General features: G+C 36.9%; 1 protein-coding gene across 1 annotated transcript; it reads right to left on the bottom strand.

Annotated features, from left to right (window-relative positions):
- Nucleotides 1–8,627: 8,627 nt before the first annotated feature.
- LOC5568710 (protein aurora borealis) lies at nt 8,628–17,125 on the bottom strand. The gene is made up of 4 exons (XM_001652485.2): nt 16,335–17,125; nt 12,735–12,928; nt 12,185–12,674; nt 8,628–9,450 (listed from the first exon to the last, which is right to left on the bottom strand). The coding sequence occupies exons 1-4, from the start codon at nt 16,789–16,791 to the stop codon at nt 8,894–8,896; spliced, it is 1,698 nt and encodes a 565-aa protein (XP_001652535.1). The 5' UTR covers nt 16,792–17,125; the 3' UTR covers nt 8,628–8,893.
- Nucleotides 17,126–17,669: the final 544 nt, after the last annotated feature.

Raw genomic sequence — 17,669 nt, forward strand, 5'->3', positions numbered from 1 at the left:
TCTGCGCCATCCTTGAATTCATATATCCGCCTTCCAGTGTCCAATATAAACCTCTTGTAGCTGATTATTGATCATGCTTGAGCTTCTATTCAACAATAACTAATCAACACGTGCTATGCTGATCAACAACTGAATAAGCGCATTACTTCTGCTGCTGTTCAGTACTGATGCGAGCTGAACTCAGAGGGCTATTTGTAGCGCACAGTGAGAAAATTTATTTCAATGCTGGTCAAAAATAAAGTTTATTCACAAAGTAAAAACAGTCTGAAATGATTAATCGAATTTCACAATAAGTTTTAAATTGTTAAAACTTTAATTGAATTGTTCATCTAACTATACTAAAATTCATTTATTAAATGTATAATATTTCTACTAGGTTAATATTTTAATTAATTGTCGCACTTTTTCCATCTATTAAACATTATACAAATATAAAATATATTTCAATCAATAATCCTATGTCAGAAGACTGATTCAAAATATTTTCTAAACGTATTTGAATATAGTATTGAGAAAGCATAAGTTATTATTGTATCCAACATGTTTTTATATATTAGTAAGTTAGTGACGAATTCGCCAAGGGCGAAAAGCCACTCAAATAAAGATAAATAATAATAATATTAGTAAGTTGAACATTGCAATACATTAGGAATACAACGCAATTTTTAGATATTTTGTCCATTTTTCAAAAATTTGGCTATGGTGTGACCTATTTTGTAAGGCTTCTTTGTTGCTGAACAATGTGTTTAGTAATCGTTATTTTGGACTTCTTTGGATGACCTGCTCGGATGATATATTTATGTTGTATTAGGATTTTATAAAATACCCATTCAGCTTTTAATCTTGTTCATATTAAACATGGAAACAGCGTAAGTGCGAAGCAACCAAAACGTTAGTTCGTCTCCTGTACATATGTTTACACAATTATTTTTGTTTGGTGGAATATTGGCTTTTTAATAGAAGGAAAAATGGCTTGTTCAACTCATTAGTAAAACAATCTTGACAAGTCGACAGAGATTCTTTGGAGAAGTTTAATAAGTGTTGATTCTACTATTATTCATTCCAATGAAAAATGTTAAACATTGTTTTAAATTTGGATCTAAATACCATCTTCTCAGCTCTTTGTAGGGCATTTTTTCAGCTGTCACCATTATTCAACAATAATTAACTATGTATATGTTTATTTGTGACACTGGACTGTAAGTTGGGTAACCACTTTCATGTAACTATTGTTAAATTATTATTTATACTTCGATTATCATCAAAATTGTTATGATTAGTAACTTTTTCCGATATCAATAACGTCGTAGATGATGATCACTACGTTTGGAAAAATTAAATTTTGATATTTTTAATCCAATGTGATTCGAACTTTACCCTCGTTGATCCATAACATCGCCATTACGTCCATTACGTTAATCCATCCATCGCATACACGTCTTGGATTTGATTTGAAAAACATTTGAAACATTTTAAAAATAACATAAAAAGACATAATACGTTTTGCTTGAATAAGAGCATACTCATATACTGTTATTCACATTGTTTATAAGTTTTACTAATCATGCTGGTCAACATTTTAAGTATTAGACACTGAAACTTTTGTACGATTTGTTGTTAATCAAATGTTCAATATTCTACTAAAATGATGGCTACAACCTATAGAAGCTTTTAATCAGTCAATTGTTAAACTTCTTATGTGTTGTAGAACAAAAGCTACTATATTTGCATTTTCGGAGGTTTATTCAGCTCTTATTCAAAACACAAACTGCAAGTGGAATAACAACTTTTTTATAAGCGGAAATAAATTTTATTCAATTAATGATTCAACTAAAAATTTGTTCAGCAATGGTTGCTGCTATGCAGCTTGTATTAAGCACGTAACTTTCTTAAAAGCTACCAATTGTTCCTTGGGTCTGGAGCCTGGTAAGCTCCACCGATGAATGTGTTATTGGAATCAGTTGAGGATGTTTATTGATTGTAGAATATGTCGATTGAGAGATGCTGTAGAAGTAAATGGAAATTTGCTGATTTGGACACTTGATTGGTACTTCTGGAGCCTGGTAAGCTCCACCGAAGAAAATGTTATGGAATCAGTTGAGGATATTTATTGATTGTAGAATATGTCGATTGAGAGGTGCTGTAGAAGTTTATAGAATTTTGCTGATTTGGACGCTTGTTTGGAACTTCTGGAGCCTGGTAAGCTCCACCAAAGAAAGTGTTATTGGAATCAGTTGAGGATGCTTATTGATTGTAGAATATGTCGATTGAGAGATTTGCTGATTTGGACTCTTGATTGGTACTTCTGGAGCCTGGTAAGCTCCACCGAAGAAAATGTTATTGGAATCAGTTGAGGATGTTTATTGATTGTAGAATATGTCGATTGAGAGGTGCTGTAGAAGTTTATGGAATTTTGCTGATTTGGACGCTTGTTTGGTACTTCTGGAGCCTGGTAAGCTTCACCAAAGAAAGTGTTATTGGAATCAGTTGAGGATGTTTATTGATTGTAGAATATGTCGATTGAGAGATGCTGTAGAAGTAAATGGAAATTTGCTGATTTGGACACTTGATTGGTACTTCTGGAGCCTGGTAAGCTCCACCGAAGAAAGTGTTATTGGAATCAGTTGAGGATGTTTATTGATTGTAGAATATGTCGATTGAGAGATGCTGTAGAAGTAAATGGAAATTTGTTGATTTGGACACTTGTTTGGTACTTCTGGAGCCTGGTAAGCTCCACCGATGAATGTGTTATTGGAATCAGTTGAGGATGTTTATTGATTGTAGAATATGTCGATTGAGTGGTGCTGTAGAAGTTAATGAAAATTTGCTGATTTGGACACTTGATTGGTACTTCTGGAGCCTGATAAGCTCCACCCAAGAAAATGTTATGGAATCAGTTGAGGATATTTATTGATTGTAGAATATGTCGATTGAGAGGTGCTGTAGAAGATAATGGATATTTGCTGATTTGGACACTTAATTGGTATTTCTGGAGCCTGGTAAGCTCCACCCAAGAAAATGTTATGGTATCAGTTGAGGTTATTCATTATTTATTTGACTGATTTTGTTGCATGATGAATTTTTTTGGAGCCTGGTCAGCTCCATAAAAAAAATCAGTTTAAATGAAAATTAGGCTTTGAGTGTTATAATATATAGTAAATGAGAACTGATAAAGAAGTTGTTTCATTGACTGATTTTGTTGCATGATGTATTCTTCTGGAGCCTGATAAGCTCCATAAAAAAAACATAATCAGTTTAAGTGAAAATTAGTCTTTGAGTGTTAGAATATGTAAATGAGAACTGATAAAGAAATTGTTTTATTTACTGGTTTTGTGCATGATGGATTCTTTTGAAGCTTGATAAGCTCCATGCAAGAGAACATAATCAGTTTTAGTGAATATTAGGCTTTGAGTGTTAGAATATGTAGTAAATGAGAACTGATAAAGAAGCATTTGTAAACAAGAATTGACAAAGAAGTTGTTTTATTGACTGATTTTGTTGCATGATGGATTCTTCTGGAATGATTGTTGTTGTTTTTTTTTTTTTTTTTGTAATTTTGTAGAGATTGGTATTCTGTTATTATTGGCGTTTCTAATAAAGTGGAGTGTTGGTAAGTACCTTGTATACAAATATATTAATAAGATCTTTTATTACAGGAATGTTCTGCAATAGTTCATAATTGACTTATTTTTCGTGTGAAAGATGCAATATTTATTATTTTTAAGATTTCAAAGTTGTTATGTGTATTGTTATGTAAAAACAAGAAAAGGATGTTAATTTAGAACTTTATTTTTAATTAAAAAGCGAATACTAACATAGTTTTTAAAGAATTTTTCGTTTATTTTTGGAGCAGTCATATTTTTTCAAGAATATAGAGTACAGGAGGAGAAGGATGTAGGAATCCATCTTATTCTTATTATTATTATTATATTCGATTCAAATTTATCTATACAACTTGCATCAGTGTAGTTCCCGCCTTGGAGAATGAAATGCGTACGGAAATCCTACTTCTTCATTCGGAACGGATGGAACGAAAACAGAGCTTGACGAGAAGTGTGGCTTGCATGGGACGAAGAGCGAAAGAGAAAAGAGATCGTGGAATTCCTGATGGATTGAGTGGGTAGTCAGTTTGAAGAATGACGAGTTAGAGGATAGTAGTGTGTTGTTGACGCGGGATATGGAAGAAAAAAATGGTGATTGATATTGAAAAAATAAATAATAAATAAAACCTAATATAATAAATGTGCTTTGTGTTTTTGTGAAAATATGTGGTACGAGTTCTTGATTTGGAGCCCGAGAAATTCCTACAATACTTTGCTGTCTTTTTCGGTAAAGTTTTTTTTCTGTTTACTTTAATTTGCTGATTTTTCTAGTTTTTTCAACGACCCAATTCCTTCAGGATATCCCCAATCTGATCATAATTGTATTGATTTCCACTCTATTTTCATTTTTCGCCTCTGTCGACTGCTCGTGGTTGGAGTTTTGTGTTCAATTGAAACGCATCTCAAACACCGTTTTTACGGCGTCTGGCCTGTTGGAAGTTCACCTAATAATGCAGTCCGATTCAGGCTCTAACAAGTTGGGTCACCGCGAATAGAACTAAAAGTTATGACGAATATCAAATATCTATCCACCAGAATCGGAGCGGCCTTGCGGAAGTTTAAAATGAAGGGTTTATTATGCTGGAATGACCTGTTAGTTTTGCGTTCAATATGGACATACCACGGAAAGGTAACAAATCTTTGCAAGAACAGATGTGCTATCTAAGCTCCAGCTAGTTCGATCAATGCAGTGCGGGTTTCGATGTGCAACGGCTGACCGTTACAATTCTGGTCCGTCGAAAGATATTCCAATACTTACCATGAGCAGCGACAAGGCAGGATGGAAATATTGATAAAAAAAATCATGGAGAGACATTCTGTAGTAGGAGCTTCTTACTAAAAAAAAACAGATGGCAGATAACAAACGTGGTTAGGTAATTGTTTTCGTTGCAGTTTAACGAAAACTCGGTACAATTCATTCGATGCTGATAAGTCAGTACTAACATTCTACTGACTTTTCAAATTTTTTGGCAATCTGCAATTTTACGGTGCTATCAGCACCAGAGTTTACTGTATTCAGTAAATAATGAAAAATGTTACCGAAAAACCAGTACTTTTATTAAGAGGAGCTGGAATCTCAGTACTTTTTATGATTTACTGATCAAAGACCGTAAAATAATTTACCGAACAGCGATGTCGTTTTTAAGTGTGTGTATTTAAACTAGGTATAGCCATAATTCCCTTCCCTGTTTTGTAGAAACTTAAAATTTAAGGGCTGTTAGGTACATCACGGAAAAGATTTGTAGGTATCAAGAACAGCCCGATTCTGTTTTTGCACGGATTTTTTTACACGGCCGTGCAACAAAAGTTTCCATACATTTTTTCCGCCCAATGGATGGAACATCGAGAAATGGTGTTACTATTTTGAACGGTTTTTGAAATTTTGAACTGAAAACTTTTTTTGCACGGTACGCATCACCCGTGCAAAAACAGAATCGGGTGTATTGCCCGTTACCTTGGTCTCTGTTGAGTAGTGTCGTAGGTACAAATTGCAAATTTCCAGACTCTCAGCCACATCCAATTTCCAAAATGAAGAAACATTTCGTTAAATTTTGATATCCGCTGTCCTAATTTAATGACCCTCTGTAAAGACATATTCTGCTACCTTAGATTTGAAATTGTGAGTCATCCCTATCATCTATCGTATTTTGAGCTTTTCCTATTTCCGCTAAGTGTTCCTTGAATCTAACCCCGAGAGACCGCTTTGTTTGACCAACATAGACCTTGTGGCAGTGAGGACAACTGATTTTGTAAACGCCAGCCTTGTTCAGTGTGTTAAACGGATCCTTGGTAGAGCCTAACGAAGTCTTAAGTTTGTTGATTGTGCTGGAAAACACTAAATCAATTCCGAAATTCCTTAGCTTTGATCGGAGCTGATTGTTGAAGAGTCTGTCGTATGGAATGGGGCTCTCTGCATGGGCTCGGAGATAGGGATGAGTGTCGTCAAAGCATTCCTAATATGCCGTTTTTTCTCTTTCTGTCGAAGATGGCGTTTATCGTCGTTTTCTAAAACCCGTTGATCTTTGCCGTCTCGAAAATATATTCCAGTTCCTTAGTCCTTCCGTCTTTGCTGAGGGGTAGAGTCTGCATCCTGTGGAGCATGTGATGAAAAGCTGCCATCTTATGCTGGAACGAATGATTCGATGTGTATGGGATGACTCGCTGGAGGCCTTCCGTAGCCGAGTGGTAAGAATCCGTGGCTTCAAAACAAAGCCATGCTGAAGGTGTCTGGGTTCGATTCCCGGTCGGTCCAGGATCATTTCGTAGTTGAACGATGAATTTTATTCCCTGATGACAAGTAGATCTAAAAACGGTAGTTTTCTTTCCTTCTCCTCCTGGTGGATGAACTTGATATCCTTGTGTACGCCGTTGATTGTATCCAAAATCCTAGCTAGCTACTTCCGTTTGATAACGCTGAAAATGTCGTCGACGTACTCCACCATTTATCCGGTAATATTCCTTGTTTCTTCAAATGTTCCTCGAGATTCGACATGAATAGCTCGCACAAAAACGGGGACAGAGGGTTACCCATGGGAGCTCCTTTCGTTTGCTTGTAGAAATTTCCTCGAAATCAAAAGTTCCTTTACTGGAACGCTGGAAAAAAGGGCCGCTACGTCGAAAGATACCATCATCTCGTCATCCTCGATGTTTCCATTACTATAGTTGAAAAGATGTATACTGCAGTCACTGCAGTGCTACAGTAATAGACCATAAAGGCCCAATGGTAGCGAAACGGCAACGGAACGCGGAACCGGTTCGCCAGCATGAATCAAACCATCCTTACTGAGCTATCAACGAACGAAAGTGAACCAAATCTGAGTCGACAAACATGCTATAGTCCATGCTGGCGAACCGGTTCCGCTTTCCGTTGCCGTTCCGCTATCATTGCGTTTGGGCCTTAAGAAACGTAATAAAATATAATGTTCCTTTTTTTCAAATAACATGGCATATCGTTGGACACATTCTTGTTGAAAATGCGCTATAATATTTCGAACATAGTGGTCTCGGAAGTTACATATGATCCCATTCAAAATGCTTTTTTTGGATATTGTAGTAAATTATAAGCGTCTTTTCAAGCAAAGATTAAACCAATAACTGAAAGTATATTTGTTACTTGGTTTTCATATCACCTGCTTAGAATGCGTTGTTGCCTGAATAGATAACTTAAATACTCTTCATTACTTCCTTACAGATATTAGTTTCCTTGAAAAAATTAAGATTAGTAGTATGTCGTTTAAATAACTGACAACGTGAATGTACTATTGCAAGTAGTTTATGAACACCCTTTTGCTTAATGGAAGCATCCCCGAAAACCTGAATATTAAACACATATCGATGGAAAATTTATCTATCTATCTTCTATATAAATAAAAATAGAACGGTGTTTGTATGTCACGAAATGGCTTCCGAATGGTTCAATAGATTTGAATGATTATTTTTCCGTTTTGTTCGTCAAGTATTCCGACGTGTTTGTGTGTATAAAAATCCCAGGATATTCACCGGGAAAGTCGGAAGAACGGGTGTGAACGGAACTGTTATTCTGTATGGGACGATTCTTAGCGTTTTCCAACAGCCTACTTGATGGCAAGACGAAGTTTGCCGGGACCACTAGTTATCAATAAATAAATAAGATGTAGGGAGTCAATGCCGGTTATGGACCCTTTGCGTATTATGGACCCTCTACAGAAAAACATAAAATTAACACTCAAAGCAACTTTATTCCTATGAAAATCCACCGGGGGAACTTCGATTACATTGTTAGTCAGCAGTTTCAGGTAAAATATTTGGTTTGAGACGCATAAATACAGATATTTGACCACTTTTGTAAATGGGAATCAAATGGAGGGTCCATAATACGCAACGTCAAATTTGTAAACAATCCTATTATGGACCCCGGGAGGGTCCATAATAGGCATTCGGACAACAGATTTTCAAATGCATATTTCGATGGAAAAATCGAATGATTTTGTATGTTTCATAGACGTACTATGAAGTAAAGACATTGAATTTGCTGTTAGACTCCATAAAACGTATATGCGTCTGAGATATCATTGCGGAAAAGCGTCTAGAATGAATTTCAGCTACTAAGGGGTCCATTACTAGCATTGAAACCCTATTCGATTTGGCGAAGTTATTAGCGAAAGAGAGGATCAAGAAAGAGAATTCGCTCATGTGAGTTAAGCTCATATGAAGAAACAGTGCTGAATTTGGGATCCTAAGTTGAAAATGTGGCCGAAATTGATTCTGGCCTATATTGACCAATGTGATTTTCAATACTGAAATAAGATTTCTGCTTAGATCCGAAATTGTTCATACATTTATGGATTAAAAGTCTTCATTTGAAAGCTTTTATTTCACATTTCAACATGTAGGGCTTCTCATATATTTTCTCTTAGATTGGCCAACACCGATGTGTCTACCTTAGAAGATTCTTGTGATTTTCAAAGTTGCAGTTTTCTCCGGATTCTCACTTGCTTCAAAGTAATTTATAAGTCATCATGTGATCCTTTCATTGAAACAACATAATTAATGAACAAAAAGCGTTTTAATGGACGTAGCACGTCGTAGTTTACAATGCAACGAAATATAATTACAATACGTACTAAAATAAAAATAGGAAACAAATTTGCGGCAAAATTACCAAACAAACTTTTAGTGACAAATTAAGAAAATCGACATTTCGTACGACGTCTCATTGAAACTACCTTACAGACTCTAGCTCATGTTCTTCGATTCATTTGCAATAATACCTAGTAATCTAAAATAAAATCTCAATTTAGAAATTTACTGTTTTACAGTCTTATCGAGCAACCTGTGTGATGCTGCCCGTCGGAATTGGCCGCGGCGGACATTTTCCAACGTGCGATCTTGAACCGTTGCGGAGTCTGCCGGTCACCTTCGCAGCACTCGGATTGCATTGAAACATCAGTCTCATATTCTACAGTCTCTTGACTTGTGCGTGTTTCCTCTTCGTTGAATCCACTGTCCATGCGGTAGAAGTTACCGCTGCTGGTTTCCGGGACCGATTTGGCCAAACATCGAAAGCCCTTTGCGCTGTCGATGTTCTCCTTATCCCTGCTGATGGCAGCGAAACTCCTATGGTGGAATTCCTTCGATAGTTGTAGCTGTTCTTGTTGCTCCTCCTCAAAGCGATCCTCGTCCGAGTACAGCAGGAAGGACCGGGAAAGGTTCTTCCGGTTGCGGCGTCTTTCCCTGGGCGTGTGACGTAGTGGCGTGGTCGGATGTTGTGAAACCACCGAGGAAGACGATTGGGACAAGGCTAGAGGGTTGTCTTCGTAGGAGAGATCCTCTTCGTTGAAATCAACCGTTAGGTCGGTTTGCCTTTCACCTGAAATAGAAGGGACTTGTATTATTCTTTTCTCGGGACTAGTTTATAGAAATAACGCTTAGGGCTGTTACAGCTGGCGCGAATTTTGTGTATTAGCCACATCCCTCGGGGCAACCGGAACCTGTACAGGGTTACCAGCAATACATGCAGCAAATCACTGTTTAGATATCCTCTTAAAAATCATAAATTGACGTAAGATTCCTTCAAGATTCCTTCAGGAAGTCCTCTAGAAAATCTTGAAAAAAATTCCCAAGGAAGTACTCAAAGAATTTATCCAGGAATGTTTCAAGGGATGTCTTTAGGGAATCATCAAGGATTATTTTTAAGATATAGTTGTAAAAATTTCTTCAAAAATCCGGAAGAGCAAATCCTATAGTAATCTCCGAAGAAACATCTGCAGTAATTCCCGATGGACTCTTGAAGAAATATCTGAAAGAACTCCCTAGTTCTAGAGAAAGGGAGGAATACGTCATGGAATTTTCTAAATAAATTGCTGAAATATTCATTGAAATAATATTTGGTCGAATTCCAAGATAATACCCTGTAGGATTTTCTAAAAAGATAAATTTAGAAAAAAAAAAAAAATGAAACGCAATCTCACAAGAAATGTGTATAGAAATCATCGGAGTACATAAATGCTGTAGTATTTGCTAGTGCAAAACCTTAAATTATTATTTTTCTAGAAATGCATAGAAAAATACTGGAAAGAGATAGATAGATTTCCTGGAATAAGTCATAGAAAACGGCTGCAGAAATTCCTGAGAAAAACCGTTGATGAATTTGTAAAAAAAAAAATCCATCTGAAAATGATTGGAAACAAACTGGAAAATTGGCGTAGATTCCTGCAAAACATTCTTAAACGAATTTCTTCAAAAGCTCTAGAATGGTGCAATGTGGATTTTTTGGTAAAGAAGAGTCTTGGAAGATTTGCTAGAGTAACTACTGGAAAAATCGATGAAAGAAGTAGTGTAAACATCTCTGTAGAAAATCCTGGAATAGTATCTTGGAAAACACCCAGAGTGATTCGTGCAGAAATGATAAGAGGTAGATTCGTAAGATTTCCTGTAGAAAAATAATGAGAATATTAATTTTATTATTCCTTTAAAAATTCTGGAGGAATTTCTGGACATATTTCCTCGAAGTTTGTGGAAAATCTCTATCTCTATCATTTTTCTTCTTCTTTCTGGCGTTACGTCCCCACTGGGACAGAGCCTGCTTCTCAGTTTAGTGTTCTTATGAGCACTTCCACAGTTATTAACTGAGAGCTTACTATGCCAATGACAATTTTTGCATGTGTATATCGTGTGGCAGGTACGAAGATACTCTATGCCTTGGGAAGTCGAGAAAATTTCCAACCCGAAAAGATCCTTGACCGGTGGGATTCGAACCCACGACTTTATCATAATTAGCATTTATTGGCTTTTCTCGGTGAGCGCTATATACTCAAAGTGGAAGGGAGCAAGGAAAGTAATGAAAGAATATGATGGATAGAATCGCAAGCGAGCGACGAGAGAAATGAATACAAGTTGAAAACTAACAGAGGGCCATATATGAATCACAATCGAAACACAAACACAATCGAAACGACAAATTGCTGCCTAACGTCTTGGTTTTGGACGGCTGGATATTTTAGCGTTGGTCACTATACTAACACTAGACAGGCCAAAATTTGTCGCCTCGACCTGTTAACTATATTGTTCGGCGGATATTACAGTTCTATCGATCGGTGGCACATTTTCGGGGATTCATATGGAATTCGCGTTACTTATTGGATTTTTTCGCGCCTCGTCTCATATGCCCCTAATTTGCCCAAGGGATCTTTATTTGAACCGAAGTTTATGCCACCGATCGATAGAGCTGTAACTTTCGCCGAACAATATAGTTAACAGGTCGAGGCGACAATTTTTTGCCTGCCTAGTGTTAGTAGTGACCAACGCTAAAATATCTAACCCAGGCCTGCTCAACCTTTTTGGCTATTTTTCGACATAAATTGTTGGTGCGTTCGCAAACCCAAACTTATGCACGGGAGTGTATTTGGCCCTCTGTTAGTTTTCAACTTCTATTCATTTCTCTCGTCGCTCGCTTGCGATTCTATCCATCATATTCTTTCATTACTTTCCTTGCTCCCTTCCACTTTGAGTAGTATCGCGTTCACCGAAAAAAGCCAATAAATGCTAATTATGGAAAATCTCTAGGGGATATCTGGAAGAATTCCTGAAAGAATTCCTGAAGAAATCTCTGAAATCGAGGAATTTGAAAAGAAATTCCTGGAGAATAATCGCGTGAGAGTGTCTGAAAGTATCTGTGGAACCTCTAGAATCTAGGATCCACTGCAAAGGAAAAGAGGGAAATAGTGATTTTAGAGACATTCTTTTGAAAATAGAGACCAAGACTTTAAGAAGAACCTTGCTACCAGCCCTAGTTCTCCCTCTCGAAATATAAAATATTTTTGGAATATTATTTACAACCGAAATATGTGACGCGCATTCTGTCCTCGTTGCGTCGGTTTGAATTTCCTGGCGCGGATTTTACGGATTGAAAATTGATTTTCCTGTAACAGCCTTGATTCTTGCATTACACTTAGTCAAAATATATTTTTCAACAGTAACATTTCCTAGTAAAGTATCTACAATTGTCAAAATTTTGCCAATAAATCACAATTACAATTCAAAGTTTTATCACTGGAATCATTTGAGTTACACAATATTCCCCTAATACAATTCAAGATAGTTACCGTGATCGACGGACATGTGGTGACTGTTGGCGCTGCAATTCAACGCCAAAACAAAACTTTTCGGACGTTCCGGTGTGCTTCGGTAGATGGCATCGTGATCCGGTATCTCGGTGGAGTTTGAACTGGGCTTCAACGGAGAAGGTGACGTGGAGCTTTTGGAAATGGGTGACAGCGCCCCGAAGGATTCTTTCTCTTTGTCCACTACGGGACTGAGGGAAATGTCGTCCCGATCGATCTTGATTTCCTGAGATCCAAAGCAACGCGATCGCTTCAAGTTTTGCACGGATTCTTTGTCGACTTCCGGAGTGACGGGCGCCGGACTAAGTGAATGCATATCCAGATGGTCAAGCGAATCGTCCTGATCTCGAGTCTCCGAATCGGTCGACGCTGTCGTACAGTTGAACAGTTTCCTACGGAGCGAAGCATCTCGTGCATCATGATCGATACTTACATCAGACTCGTTGATAGATTCGTGGGTTTGCTGTTGGTTCTGTGGAAACATTGATTGTGGTTAAAAAGAGGATCAACTCTGAAAACTCACAAGACTCACGTCATGGAACCCGAAGTAGGGTGCCAGCATGTCTTCAACTTCTTTGGGTAAAATCGGTGGGAAAGTTAAAACAGTTTGGGTTACTCCGTCCCGTTTCCGTTTGGACTTTCTGCCCATGAAACTGTCGATGGCAGTAGATTCTCCATTCAGTAGGATTTTCTGGCTACGCAGTTGACAGCCAATGGGACTAGGAACTAAAAAAGGAAAAAAAAAATACAATCTCCATCGGTTTTCTAAGGCTGGTAGGGCCTCTAAAAAAATGGGACCTTTAGAGACTACATGCATGGAAAAAGAGACCAAGTCGATAAGAGACAACTTAAAATAAGTCAGGCCGATTAGGGATCAGAAAATACTAAAAAAAATATTTTTGTAGAGTTATTGCTTGAAAGATTCCTTATGCATCCAACCAGACACATTTCAGAAGGTACTTCTAAGAAATTCATTAGTAATTCCTAATGAAATTAGATCAGGTATTACTCCAGGCATTTCGTATTGTTTTTACATGAATTTTACATTTCAATTGTCTCATTTTTTTTTTCGTTGTTTTAAATCTTTTTTTATTAACTTAAAACTCGTTCAACACAGAAATAAATTGAGGCATTTTCCCGAAACTTCTTCATATTGCTTCAGAAATTCATTTAGTAAATCATTTAGGAATTCCTTCGAAATTTTCTTTGAGAAATACCTTAAAAATTCAACCAAGTATTTTGTAGAATGTTTCCTGAGCAATTCTCGCTGAAACCAGGCCGCCATCGGCACCCATCGTTTCGTTTGTCGTTGGAATTTCTATTTTATGTCACTGATCGCTAGTATATGCTAAAACTAAAGGGTGGTCCTTTTGGTTTTCTCAAATTGACTCGTACGTCAGGTAGCTTAATAGTTTGCGAAAAAGCCCATTTTTTTATAAATCTTATGTATTTTTTCACGTTATATGTCTCATATTTCCCTTGGAACACATAACAAACTTAGTGTAGCCTCGAAATTCAATATGTTGATTATTGATTATTGATCTTATTCTTCGCTCGACTCGAAGATAACACCAACGATTGAAAACTTTTTTCTTTGTTGTACAAAAAGTGATGTTTTCATTGATTGCACTCGCCATATTCGTCAAAATCGTAGCACATGATTTAGAAAATCGTTCATTTCATGGGGTAAATACCATTTCTCACCTAGTTTTTGTAGCATATCTTGCTCAGTTTTTTCTCAGCTCTCTGATGGTGACCTCAGAATCCTAAGCAAGCAGTGTGCTAATGATGAAAAAATGGTTTTCTAACAAAATTCAGATATTGGCAAACTTCAAAATGGCCGCCAATTTTTTTTAGTATTAAATGAAAGGTATATCTTTTCTCTATACGATGCCACTAAGTTTTGCTATGTGTTCCAAGGGAAATATGAGACATATCATGTGAAGAAATACCTAAGATTTTAAATAGGCTTTTTCAAAAACTGTTTAACTACCGATGAGCTAGATTTTCATTCAGGACTTCTTCAAGAATTAAACATATTCTTACAGAAAGGGAACATTCAAAAATAACGTCCATCGTTAGGGAGTCTACAGAAGTGTGTCAGTGCTTGTAGTAAGTATTAGAAAAAGCAATGCAGAGGGGAATCTATATATTCCGAAACATTGACGTCATATTTGAATCTTCCTAAAGTGAATTGAGTTTTTTTTCTTCCTCGAAAAACTCATCCAGTAGCTTCCACAGATTTATCGATTTCCTCGAAAATTTTTGTTCAGAATTTCTCTAACATTTCAACCAGGAAGTTCTCTAAAGATACTTGTGGAGCTTGTCTCTGTTATATTCGGACTAGAGTGCCTGTAAACAAGAGTGACGTCATGTTCTAGTTTTGACAGGTCTCCTGCTCGATTGGAATGCGGATAAAAACGATAATTGAGAGATGAGAAATAAAACGATAAAATACGATGCATAGGTTATTACAATAAACGCAGGCCGCTGTCGGTCTCTTGTACCTTGAACGTTAAACCTAGTGATTGTGTTTTATAAACTAGTGCTACGAGAAAACCGCAAAGTTTGAACATTATAAGTGAACGACGAGTAGAAAACTTTTTGGCTTTTTGAAAGTCTGATTACAGAAAACATTGAAGATTTTGTAAAACATTTTTTCCGTATAAGTCAGTGAAAGCACGAAGCGTGCATTAGTGGACCGTGCAGCGAAGATATTTTTCGCTTACAAGCAGTATGGAAAGTCAGTGAGCTGGGTGAAATTATAATTCCAATGATATTTATTTGTTGCTATACAATTCGTTTTACATCATAAACAGTTGAAATCATTAGCCTTTGGAAAATGTACCACGTAACCTGTTTTGAAACAGATCTAACGTTATATTGGCATAATTGAACAAGTCTACAAGAAATTCTTAGCCAAACCTACGTTACAAACAATCTTTTCCATATTTATCGTTAGGGTAAACATCACCAAAAACACTGAGCAAACGAACAACACTGTTTCTATTGAAAACACGTGCCTCTGAGGTCGTGTAGTACCAGTTTTGCAGTAGTATCAGTATGAATGAAATGGTATACTTACTCCCAATGTGCCTTATCACCACTGAAAATTTAAATTAAACTTTTGGAGAACATCTTCAATGATAACATCAATCGTTCAAGTTTTCTATTCGTTACCTTATAGAGTTCCGAAAAGAAGGAAATCAAATGAGGTAATGCTTCCTTGAGATGCATCAAAATTCCATGATCGCTAACATTTTTGCTAAAACTAATAGCTTCTGTAAATTCGAATCATCTTCAACATTCCACGGTTTAGGTCAACATTCCAACTATAAGGTATCAGAGAAAAATTGCATCTATAAATAAAAAATAAAGTAACTCTAGGAACAATTTTTGCTAAAACATAAATATAATTAAGAGACTTCTTTTGACTAATTAAGAAATAAATTAAGAAACTTTGAACTTTTTAGAGACTCGTATTAAAATAGAGACCAAGTCTCTAAAAAGATACCTGCTAGGTTCAGTCAGCCGAACAGCTAAGAATTAATATTTGTATAAAATTGTAGATATGAATCAGCGTTATTATTTTTAAGCTATCTGAAAGCATTACAGAAAAAAATAAATAAAAATTACAAAACATATTTTTGTATTTAATATTGCTTGAGCCACTATAGAAACACATGTGCGTATAGTAGCGCTATTTATAATTTCTGTTTCTTTTGGCGCACTAGTTTTAAGCTTTCGATTGATGTAAAAAAGTCCTTAACGCTCTCTTTCCCATGTTAGCTCCAGAGCTGCATTGAGTTTCGACGAACATCAGATAAATCGAATCAGATAAATACCTACTATGCAATAGTTACTAGACTATGATTCCATACTCATCAAATTAGTTCAAAAGTCAACTAACGGTATCAATAGTGAAACTATTGATAAACAATATTTTTATCAATATTTTACAATCCAGCTGAAAATCGACGTACTTAGATACCTATCTAGCTTCTAAGCTTAATAGCAAAACGGCCGTAAAAAGCCACTAATGGTGGGACTATATGATACCTACTATCTGCTAAGGGAATATCCACCCTACCAGCTCTGTAACGGTCATTTTCTGTCCATTTGTTTTACCTACCTATACTGTGATCTTTAAAGTATGCACTAATTGCAGCTTGCGCCTTCGCTTCCAGCACTGGGTCTGGCGTTTCCATGAATTGTGTTTCGTGCGCTTCCACATTGGCCGGACCCAGATAGCTCACTTCGTCAATTGTCCACTCGAACTGCGTGACGCTACCGCCTTGGGGAGTACTTGGCCGTTGAAAGAGCGAAGGACTACAAATAACTGGCAAGTGCAGTCGATCAGTCAAATGTGCTTCGAAGGGATTGATCACCTTGCCTTTGACCATTCTGGAGGGTGGTGTCTGGATGACCGGAAGTAAATTTATTCTACTAGTTCCGGCCGCCGTCCGAGACAGCGATGTTGGCGTGTAGGCCTTGACGGACGGTGAATGCGCACTGGCCGTTGACCTCCTGGCCGCGTTGAACGCATTCTGGAAGATCTTACGAGGAGTGAGGAATGCTTCCTGATCCATTCTGGAATCGATTCTGGGAATCCTTCGATCAGCACTTCATGAACACAATTATTAAAGCTTTACTAGAGAACACTAAACTAATTTGAGCACTGTTCCTCCACTATTATACGCTGATCACAGTTCAATCATTTGGATTAATTTTGCTAACTTAACTAATAAACTCGACGGTTAAAAATGCATAAGTCGGACAGTTAGATATTAGGCTAGTAGGTATAAGTTCGACGGTTGTGATTCAAAGGGCTAGAAAAATCCGTTTGACCGTTCCCGCATTCGTGCGAACGGATTTTCCCGGCACTAAATACAAACAAGTAGAAGACCATCTGTTTTGACACATCGTTATTCGCGGCGAACATCGACGGGCTTTTTAAATTAATCGACGAAAAGGATCTCAGTACACGCTCGATAAGAAATGTTGACATTTGGGTAAATTTAACTCACTTTATTCAAAATGTGTAAGCTTCATTGATGCAAAAGGTATCCAGATTTTTACGAGCGCTATTTTAGATACCCACCCACCCCCTCGTAACGCTTTTGTATGAATAATATTTTAAGGACACCCATACCATCAGCTACATGCGTCCTTCATATTTTTTTTATATCTCCATTGTCCAGAAGAGCTTGGATTTGTACGAAATATACTCAATTTTGTGTAACTTTACAAAAGGTAGTTCTTTACAAAAAAAAAAAACTCAAAAATATTTGTAACTTTAAAAATACTCAGAATATAGAAGAGTGCATGGTGACGTCACGAAAAATTCTCCTTCTCTGTCCCTCTTTCATCACGCTCAATTGACTGTCCTGCTCTTTGACACTCACTGCTGGAATTGTTTAGATTTTTTTATATGGAGTTGACATTCACTGCTGGAATTGTTGACATT

The sequence above is a fragment of the Aedes aegypti genome, chromosome 3, assembly GCF_002204515.2.
Source record: "Aedes aegypti strain LVP_AGWG chromosome 3, AaegL5.0 Primary Assembly, whole genome shotgun sequence".
Classification (NCBI taxonomy): Eukaryota; Metazoa; Arthropoda; class Insecta; order Diptera; family Culicidae; genus Aedes; species Aedes aegypti.

Excerpts from the sequence above, each read along its gene's own strand:
- LOC5568710 (XM_001652485.2), bottom strand. The coding sequence starts at position 16,791 with ATGGATCAGGAAGCATTCCTCACTCCTCGTAAGATCTTCCAGAATGCG. Across the intron at positions 12,929-16,334 it reads CTTTAAAGATCACAGTATAG|TTCCTAGTCCCATTGGCTGT; the intron begins GTAGGTAAAACA and ends TTCCTTTTTTAG. Across the intron at positions 9,451-12,184 it reads CCACATGTCCGTCGATCACG|GTGAAAGGCAAACCGACCTA; the intron begins GTAACTATCTTG and ends CTTCTATTTCAG.